General features: G+C 47.6%; 1 protein-coding gene across 1 annotated transcript; it reads left to right on the top strand.

Moving 5' to 3' along the window:
* The first annotated feature begins 2,586 nt into the window (after nt 1-2,586).
* LOC120425751 (uncharacterized) lies at nt 2,587-9,602 on the top strand. Its single transcript, XM_052711308.1, has 2 exons — nt 2,587-9,361; nt 9,423-9,602. Exon 1 carries the CDS (start codon nt 3,257-3,259, stop codon nt 9,059-9,061), a length of 5,805 nt encoding a protein of 1,934 aa, XP_052567268.1. The 5' UTR covers nt 2,587-3,256; the 3' UTR covers nt 9,062-9,361; nt 9,423-9,602.
* Nucleotides 9,603-9,683: the final 81 nt, after the last annotated feature.

The following is a 9,683-nucleotide window of genomic DNA, read 5'->3' as shown; positions in this document are numbered from 1 at the left end:
CTTACTAAAACGAAATTCCAAGCTTGCCTCCCACACTGCAACAGCTACAAAGAGCAAACGTCAACTGAAAAGCAGCGCTTGCTTTTCTTTTGATGCAAATGTCACGCTGGGAAAACTGGAAAATGCGCGCACCCTCTGGCGTTGTTTTTTACCCCACTCCACATTGCTCCTGGATTTATAAAAAACGGATTTATGCGCTTCGGTAACAAAGTTGTACCGCCAGTTTAGAAACCTTTTTAATTTGTATTAATCTCGACCACAAGATTTCTATGGTCACGGAACAACACCACCTGCATGAAAGCAGTTCGTGACATTTGCGCGACTTTTTGTTCAAATGTCATCTCCACAATCAAAGCTTTTGCGGCGAGTTTCAGAACTTCCCCAGCGTATTAGCTTCTCTCTAATCCTGAAATCCTGCCCGGCTGCCGGTAAGATTAAAAACCGTCACCTTTTAAGTGTTCCCGGCCCCGTCATCCGGGCTGACGAGTGCTGGCAAAAGTGGAAACTCCATCGAAGCTCAGCGCTAGAAGGCAAAAAACAAACAGGTTGACCACGCAGGGCGGAAAAACCTCCGGCTTTCCCACTTGAACACGACTCAAATTCTTGGGTGTTATTTTTATCTTTCTCGCACCGAAGTGACGTTGCATTCTGGTGGAATGAAGCGAGAGGGAAGATGCAAGCTTCCAGCTCAGATCCTTTCCACAAGGTCCTTGTCGTCGTTCATTCCGGTCCACTTGCGGCAGTCATCATCCTGATGGAAGCCGTTACTTCTGACGAGTGGCAGAGCTAGAGGTCAACGAGCAGGATTGTGGTTTTGCTACGGAATTACACTTTTATTCCGTGACATTTGATGTGGTTGGCGAATAACTTGGCCTGATTTTGCGGGTGCCGTCATCAAAGGATGCGGTGAGAGATTGGTGTGACATAATATGGTTGTCATTTGTCACCAAGGACGAGCAAAAGATCAACGTTTGTAGAGTCTTGACCTGCCCTCTGACCTCATGTCTGAGTCCACCGTGTAGATTACTGACCTGGACTATGGTACACGGTTCCAGCACAACTCAATCATTTACACAGCTGCCCAACGTCGAAAACAAAAATACACTATTTTGCTCGCTGTCAATCATACACGCTAATGGAAGAATAAGTCTCTGTTAAAGTTATAGAGCTTTATGACGTTTCGCGTACGCACACTAGCGCACCAATAGAGTAATCTACGTGCGTATGTATTGTGTGTACGTACACGAAAATAAAGTGAGGTTAAATTTTGTCAGGCAGCAAAACCAAATGGTGCGCTAGTGTGCGTACGCGAAACGTCATAAAGCTCTATTGATTTTGCTTGCCGGAGAAAATTTAACCTCACATTTTTGAGTACGTGTGCGTACACGCAATACATGCGCACGTAAATGACTCTATATTGTTAAGCGGTTAAGACGTTGCCATACATCCAAAATGACTCAGATTCGTTAAACCCGAAACTACTTAATAACACAGACAACAGTCTGTGTTAATAAAAAGTGAGTAATGCAACTGTCAGATTCAGATAAAATTTATCCAAATTTCAATGAAACAAAACAAATCTGACATTTGCCTAACGTACTTATTTCTGAGTACACAGCAAAAAATCCGATGGTAAAATCGCACATTTTACCTTCGTCAAAAAAGACACTTAATATTACACACTGCATGTAAAATTTTCGTAAACACAAAAAAAGTTGCAACCGACGGGATTCAAATCCAGCACCAACAGTAAGGACTGGCGCCCAAGCCCGCTCTGCCATCAGACCGATAAAGAATGGAAAGGATGAACTTGGGATGAACGCATCCCATACTGATGGGCTTCATATTTTAGGGTGTAATATTACATAGAATTTCATAAAATAATGCAAAATTTTATTTTACCCCACAGACCTTTTACACGCAGCTGGATTAGTACTTTTTTTGCTGTGTAGGTTTAAGTTTTACTAAAATTGGGTGAGTTTAGCTGGGCTTTTAGCACGCGCTTATGTTTACCTTTTTAGATGTTAACTGTCAAAAACACTCAACAAGATTTATCAACATGTTTATACGCACATTTAAGATCACTCAGTTTTCAATAAAATCGAACATACCCAAAAACGAGTAAATGGGACATCTGTCAGGTTTGAGTGAATTTCACTCAGAATTCAACGAAAATAGAGTAAAATGTAGAGATCCTAAATAGGGAGACTGGTCGAAGTGATTTTGACGTACCCAAACAGACACGAGTTTGACGTATCCAAACGAGCATTTGCCTTTACGCCCAGCAAAACTTATCAGTGTTGCCAAGCTCAAAACATACGTTGCCAGATCGATTTAGCAAACTAAGACCAGTCTCCCTATTTAGGGTCTCTAGTAAAATGCACCCAGATCTGAGAGAAAATCACTAAAATGTGACAGACGCCCTATTTACTCATTTCTGAGCAGGTTCGTTTTTGACGAAAACTAAATGATTTGAAATTTCGTCGTTTTCGGTTATTGCAGGATTAGTTAAATTTTTGCTACACATTAATATGAACCCGTGAAATCAAGCTTTCAACAAAAAAGTGAACAATAAGTTATTGTCAACGCAACTGGCCACACTGCTGTCGGACAAAGTGCGACGAGGCCAATTCCCTTCGCGGCGGACGACGAGCTGACACTTACAACAAACGGAATAAAAAGAAAGTAGGCGATTAAATGATAGCTATTGTAGAACGGTGTGCTTGATAAGTCTTATCGGTCGTGATCGCAGGTGAATTTAGGGTTTGTCAGGGGCGCAATCGTATAGTTTAAAGTTAAAATTATCATCTTGAGTTTCTGCAAACCGATAAATGCTGTTCAATTAGGGCCAGACCCGCGGAAAAACGCGTGTGCGAAGATCTAAACGAAGAATAGATTTCTTCACTAAGCCTAGAGAAGCAGCTCCACGCAACCCGCGCGCTAGGGTAAAGAGGGAAATTGTCAGCCAGTAGGAGATTTCCTTGAACGCGTGAGTCCTCCACTATTTCAATGCGGTTTGATGAAAATATTTAATATTTATGAATTAACAGGAATAACTTTCACTACAACTAACTCGCAGTGTCTCGGTGGTAAAGGAGAGGAAAAAAAAAACCAAATTTGTGAGTAAGACCGATGTAAACAAATGAATTCCCACTAAAATAAACGGTCTCCTTGCAGTTTGAGTTGCTGCTAACAAAATCGCCAGCTACTACGAAACATTGGTTTTGTATCCGAACAAAATCTCAAAAAATTTGTGATGTCGGAGACTCCGCAAACCACCGACAACGAGCTGGATCTGACCACAACACCGTGTGGAAGCTGCAACCAGGTCTCCGTGGAGAACGAAAAGATGATTGGCTGCGACGGTTGCAGGCGCTGGTTCCACTACCGGTGTGTCGGGGTGACCGACGCGGCTAAGAAGACGAAGAATTGGTACTGCGTGGACGAGGTTTGCCAGAAGGTCAAGAAGTCGCGAAAGAAGGAAAAACCTGACCCGCTCACCCTGGAACAAAAGCGCAAAGCACAAGAAGAAGAGCAGAAACGCCAGGAGCAAGCTCTCGAAGAGGAAATGATGTTACTTGAGGAAAGAAGACTGTTTCAGAAGGCGTTGGCGGAAAAACGAAGTCTGTTGGAAGAAAAGCTACGCGAAAAGGAAGAAGAAGATCGAAAGGCTCGTCAGGCGGAAGCTCTGAAGAGGAAGAAGGATTTTGTGCAGCGGTTTAAGTCGGAGCAATCATCATTTGAGAAGGAGATGACCGAGCTCGAAAAGGAGTTGGAAGATCTCAAGGCAGCAGACGCGACGATCATCAAAAAAGATAAAAGCGGGACTTCGGGAAAGCCATCAAACCTGGAGAAAGAACCTGAAAGCGGTGCAGAGGCCGATTCGGAGCTAAGCTCAGACGAGATACTGAAAGACGCGAATGCTGAAAGTACACGGAGGGATCTCAAACATGGAAAAAAAGTATCGCGACTCGGGCAAGGATCGATACAGATTGGACCTACTAAAGCACAACTCGCAGCAAGAAATGGTATATCTAAAAAGCTTCCTGATTTTGCGGGTAATCCGGAAGAATGGCCGCTGTTCTACGGAGCGTACTGTGCATCCAACGAGGCATGTGGATACACGGACGTCGAGAATTTAGTACGTTTGCAAGACAGCTTGAGGGCGCCAGCTCTGGACTGGGTACGGGGGAAACTAATCCTACCACAGTCGGTGCCGCTAGCCATCGCCAAGTTGCAGCAAATGTGTGGGCGCCCTGAACAGCTTCTGCAAAGCTACCTCGATAAGGTCCGCAAATTGGAACCCCCCAAAGCGGACAAGCTCGCCAGCTTTATTCCGTTTGGCAACGCAGTGGAGCAGCTGTGTGAGCACCTAGAAGCAGTTAAACTGAAGCAACATCTCGCTAATCCGCTGCTCATTCAAGACCTTGTCGACAAGTTGCCCGATGGAGAGAAACGACAGTGGATCCGGTTCAAACGCCATGCAAAAGAAGTCACGCTCCGGACGTTCACGGATTTCTTGTCTGAGATTGTTGCTGACGCATGCGAGGCTAACGTTAGTATGGATTCTAAGCACACTAACAAAGCTTCCTCTAGCGGCCAAGGCGGAAAACAATTCCACAGGGAGAAAGGAGCAATGTACCACCACAGCGAAGAGGAGAATGCGAGCACCAAGACAAACGACGACCGGAGAAAATTCAAGCCCTGCAAAATTTGTCACGGTACAGATCACCGCCTACGGAATTGCCCTGAATTCAAGAAGCTCCAGTATGCAGACAGGGTTAAGGTGGTGAATCACTGGAAGCTTTGCAGCGTGTGTCTAAACGACCATGACGGAGAGTGTACGTTCAGAACACGCTGTAACGTGGGCTTGTGTAAAGAACGGCACAATCCGCTGATGCACCCGATAGATCGTGTGGAAGGGCTGAGCGCACACATCAGAACGAAAGCTGCGATGATGTTCCGTATGCTCCCTGTTCAACTTCACTACGGAGGACGAGCAACAACCGTTCTTGCTTTCCTAGACGAAGGCTCGTCAATTACGCTGGTTGAAAGACAGCTGGCGGACAATCTCGGAATCGTAGGCGTAGAGGAGAAGCTGACCATAAACTGGACAGCTAGTATCAGGCGTGAGGAGAAAAATTCACGTAGGATGAATCTGTGGGCGTCAGCATCCGATGGAGGAAACAAGCTGCTGCTTCAAACCGTCCGAACAGTCGAGAAGCTAATGTTGCCGTATCAGAAGTTGGATTTCAAAACCCTCGCCAAGAAATACCAGCACATGAAAGGATTGGAAGTAGCATCTTACGACGGTCAACCCGGACTTCTCATCGGTCTCAACAACGTCCACGCCTTTGCCCCAATCGAAGCAAAAGTTGGCGCAATGAACGAGCCGATAGCGGTACGAGGCAGGCTTGGATGGACCGTATACGGACCTCGTCAGCTGAACGCTCCCTCCAGCGAAGGTTTTCTGGGAGTTCATCACGAAATCACAAATGAAGAAATCCATGCACTGTTGAAGAGCCATTATGCGGTAGAAGAGTCGGTTGTGGCAACGGTTCTGGAAACGACCGACGAAAAAAGAGCTCGGGAAATCATGGAGCAGACCACGAGAAGAGTCGGCGACCGGTTTGAAACCGGATTACTATGGAAGTCGGAAGATCCTCGCTTTCCAAACAGTCTACCCATGGCTATGGGAAGAATGAAGAATCTCGAACGGAAATTGGAGAAGAATCCGGACCTGCGCGAAAATGTTTGTCGTCAAATAGAGGAGTACCAACTTAAAGGATACGCACACGTGGCAACGCCGGAAGAACTTGCCAATACCGATCCGGAAAAGACGTGGTATCTCCCGCTAAATGTCGTTACTAATCCCAGAAAACCGGGGAAATATCGGCTGGTGTGGGACGCTGCCGCGACAGTCCAAGGTGTTTCCCTAAACTCTCAACTGCTGACGGGACCCGACTTACTCGTTCCGCTGATCCAGGTGATCGTGGGTTTCCGTGAGCGGCCGGTTGCGTTCGGGGGCGATATACGCGAGATGTATCACCAGTTAAGGATTCGCAGAGGAGATACACAAGCGCAGCGTTTTTTGTTCCGGAAAAACTTCAAGCAGCCGGCTATTCACTTCGTGATGGACGTGGCAACTTTCGGCGCCGCCTGTTCACCAAGTTCTGCGCAGTTCGTCAAGAACAAGAACGCCGAGGAGCATGCTCTCCAGTATCCTGAAGCCGCCGCCGCCATAATCAACCGCCACTATGTGGACGACTATTTTGACAGCGTGGACACCATCGAAGAAGCAGTGAAACGCGCAGGAGAGGTGAAGATGATCCACAAGAACGGCGGGTTCGAGATACGGAACTGGGTAGCCAATTTACCCGAAGTTCTGCGACGTCTAGGAGAAGAAAAACCAGCATCACACGTGCACTTCAGCAGGGACAAACAGACTAGCAACGAAAGAGTGCTGGGGATCATCTGGGACCCGGACATGGACGAATTTGCCTTCTCGGTGCAACACAGACCAGAATTGATGGCGTACCTGTACGAGGACAAACGGCCCACGAAGCAGATCGCGTTGAGCTGGGTGATGGGGTTTTTTGATCCTTTGGGTCTGCTGTCCCCTTTCACAATTCATGGAAAAATACTCATTCAGCGTCTGTGGCGACAAGGATGCGATTGGAAGGATGAGATCGACGATGAGAGCTGGCGCTTGTGGAAACGCTGGGTTGGTTTGCTGCCTCAAGTGGAGAAGCTTAGAATACCGCGCGGCTATTTCGGCTCTACCTTGTCAACCGAGATCGATTCGTTGGAAATACACATTTTTACCGATGCCAGCGAACACGCGTACGGCTGTGCCGCTTTCTTTCGAGCCGTTGTCGGCGGGACGGTCAAATGCAGCCTGATTATGTCCCGTGCGAGGGTGGCGCCGCTCAAGCGACAGTCGATTCCGCGACTGGAACTAGATGCAGCCAAACTCGGTGCGCGATTAAAGCACACTGTATTGGGGATGCACTCCCTGCAGGTCGGCCGCTGTGTGATGTGGACGGACTCTCGGACGGTTTGCAGTTGGCTGCGTGCGGACCAGTACAAGTATAAGCAGTACGTAGCGTTCAGAGTTGGTGAAATCTTGGAGTTGACGAGCGTTATGGAATGGCACTGGGTGTCGACTAAATACAACATAGCCGATGTTCTCACCAAGTGGGGTCGCACTGGACCACCGCTGGCAAGCGACAGCGAATGGATCAGCGCCCCCTCGTTTCTGTATCAACCTCCAGGAGGATCGTTAATCTCGGAGCTGCCGTTCTGGGAGACTGACGAAGATGCGAGGAGCGTAGTGCTGTTTCACAACTTGATCAACGTATGCGCCGTATCGAAGTGGTCAAGCTTGGTAAGAGTAACCGCAAACGTAGTTCGTTTCATAGAAAATTGCCGGCGCAAACGCATGGGTCTCCCGATAATCACTACGCGGGTCACCTACAACTATCGAGAGCTGATCAAACGAAAAACACCCACAATCCTGTTGCCCCTGCAGCAGGAAGAGTTTCAAAAAGCGGAAGCTATTCTGTGGAAGCAGACCCAGTTTGAATGCTTTCCAGATGAAATGAGTACTCTAACGGCGAACCTGAACCTCAAGCCCGGACGAAGCCCTGCCAAAATCGAGAAATCAAGTGTACTGTTCAAACTCGGCCCGAGTTTGGACGAAAACGGCGTACTGCGGATGACCGGACGGCTCGCGAACATGGAGGGAATCCCGTATGACCAGAAGTTTCCCATAATCTTGGCGCGCCAGCACGAAATAACGAAAAGGCTTATTCAGGACTACCACGAGCGGTTCGGACACGCGAATCGAGAAACGGTCTGCAATGAACTACGGCAAAAATTCTGGATCCCTAATCTGCGAGCTGCGATATCGGAAGTGACGAGTGAATGTGTATGGTGCAAGGTGCACCACTGTCTTCCGCAGGTACCCATGATGGCTCCACTCCCAGCTCCACGCGTCCGTGCAGGATTACGACCGTTCAGCTCGGTCGACGTTGACTACTTGGGTCCGGTGGAAGTTACGGTAGGGCGCAGGAAGGAAAAACGATGGGTAGCCGTGTTCACCTGTATGACCGTGCGAGCAGTACATCTGGAAGTGGTGAACAGTTTGACGACCCAATCGTGCCTGATGGCAGTTCGCCGCTTTATATGTAAGCGCGGTGCTCCGGACGAGATTCTGTCTGACAACGCAACTTGCTTCAAAGGTGCCAGCAACGAGATGAAGAAAGCTGCTCAACGGATTACAACCGACTGCGCGGAAAAGATAATCAGCTCTACGACTGCCTGGCGTTTCATCCCTCCCGGAACTCCACACATGGGTGGCGCCTGGGAGCGAATGGTCCGCTCGGTCAAGGAAGCTATGATGGTTCTTAATGACGGAATGAAGTTAACAGACGAGATTCTTGCCACCACGTTAGCTGAAGCAGAAGATATGATTAATACACGACCCCTAACATACGTGCCGCAGGAGTCGGCTGACCTCGAAGCGCTGACGCCAAATCATTTTTTGCGGGGCTCGGTGAAACTAGCAGATTTGGCGGTGGACAAAGATGTAAATCCAGCGCAGGCTCTACGGAACATCTACAAGCGCACTCAACACCTCGCAAACCAGATGTGGGGAAGGTGGAGCAAAGAATATTTGGCGACGATTAACAGACGCACAAAGTGGTTCGACGAAAGGAGGCCGCTGAAAGCAGGTGACCTAGTGTTTGTTGTGGACGGTCGGGATAGGAAACAATGGACTAGAGGTATCGTAGAAGAGGTGATTCCCGGAATCGACGGCAGAATTCGCGAAGCGAAGGTGAGAACGTCGGGGGGAGTACACCGACGAGCAGTGGTCAACCTAGCAGTCATGGAAATCCAGGAAGGTAACTCCGGAAGTTCCGACGAAATGCCGGAAGTTACGGGCGGGGGTGTCAACGCAACTGGCCACACTGCTGTCGGACAAAGAACGACGAGGCCAATTCCCTTCGCGGCGGACGACGAGCTGACACTTACAACAAACGGAATAAAAAGAAAGTAGGCGATTAAAAGATAGCTATTGTAGAACGGTGTGCTTGATAAGTCTTATCGATCGTGATCGCAGGTGAATTTAGGGTTTGTCAGGGGCGCAATCGTATAGTTTAAAGTTAAAATTATCATCTTGAGTTTCTGCAAACCGATAAATGCTGTTCAATTAGGGCCAGACCCGCGGAAAAACGCGTGTGCGAAGATCTAAACGAAGATTAGATTTCTTCACTAAGCCTAGAGAAGCAGCTCCACGCAACCCGCGCGCTAGGGTAAAGAGGGAAATTGTCAGCCAGTAGGAGATTTCCTTGAACGCGTGAGTCCTCCACTATTTCAATGCGGTTTGATGAAAATATTTAATATTTATGAATTAACAGGAATAACTTTCACTACAACTAACTCGCAGTGTCTCGGTGGTAAAGGAGAGGAAAAAAAAACCAAATTTGTGAGTAAGACCGATGTAAACAAATGAATTCCCACTAAAATAAACGGTCTCCTTGCAGTTTGAGTTGCTGCTAACAAAATCGCCAGCTACTACGAAACATTGGTTTTGTATCCGAACAGTTATATTTTCAAATAAATGTATTGTTTTGCAATAAAAGCCTCATTACTTCCATTTCATTTTCCTGGATTATTGC

The sequence above is a fragment of the Culex pipiens genome, chromosome 1 (genome assembly GCF_016801865.2).
Source record: "Culex pipiens pallens isolate TS chromosome 1, TS_CPP_V2, whole genome shotgun sequence".
In the NCBI taxonomy this organism is placed as follows: Eukaryota; Metazoa; Arthropoda; class Insecta; order Diptera; family Culicidae; genus Culex; species Culex pipiens.
This window is presented reverse-complemented; position numbering and strand designations above follow the sequence as displayed.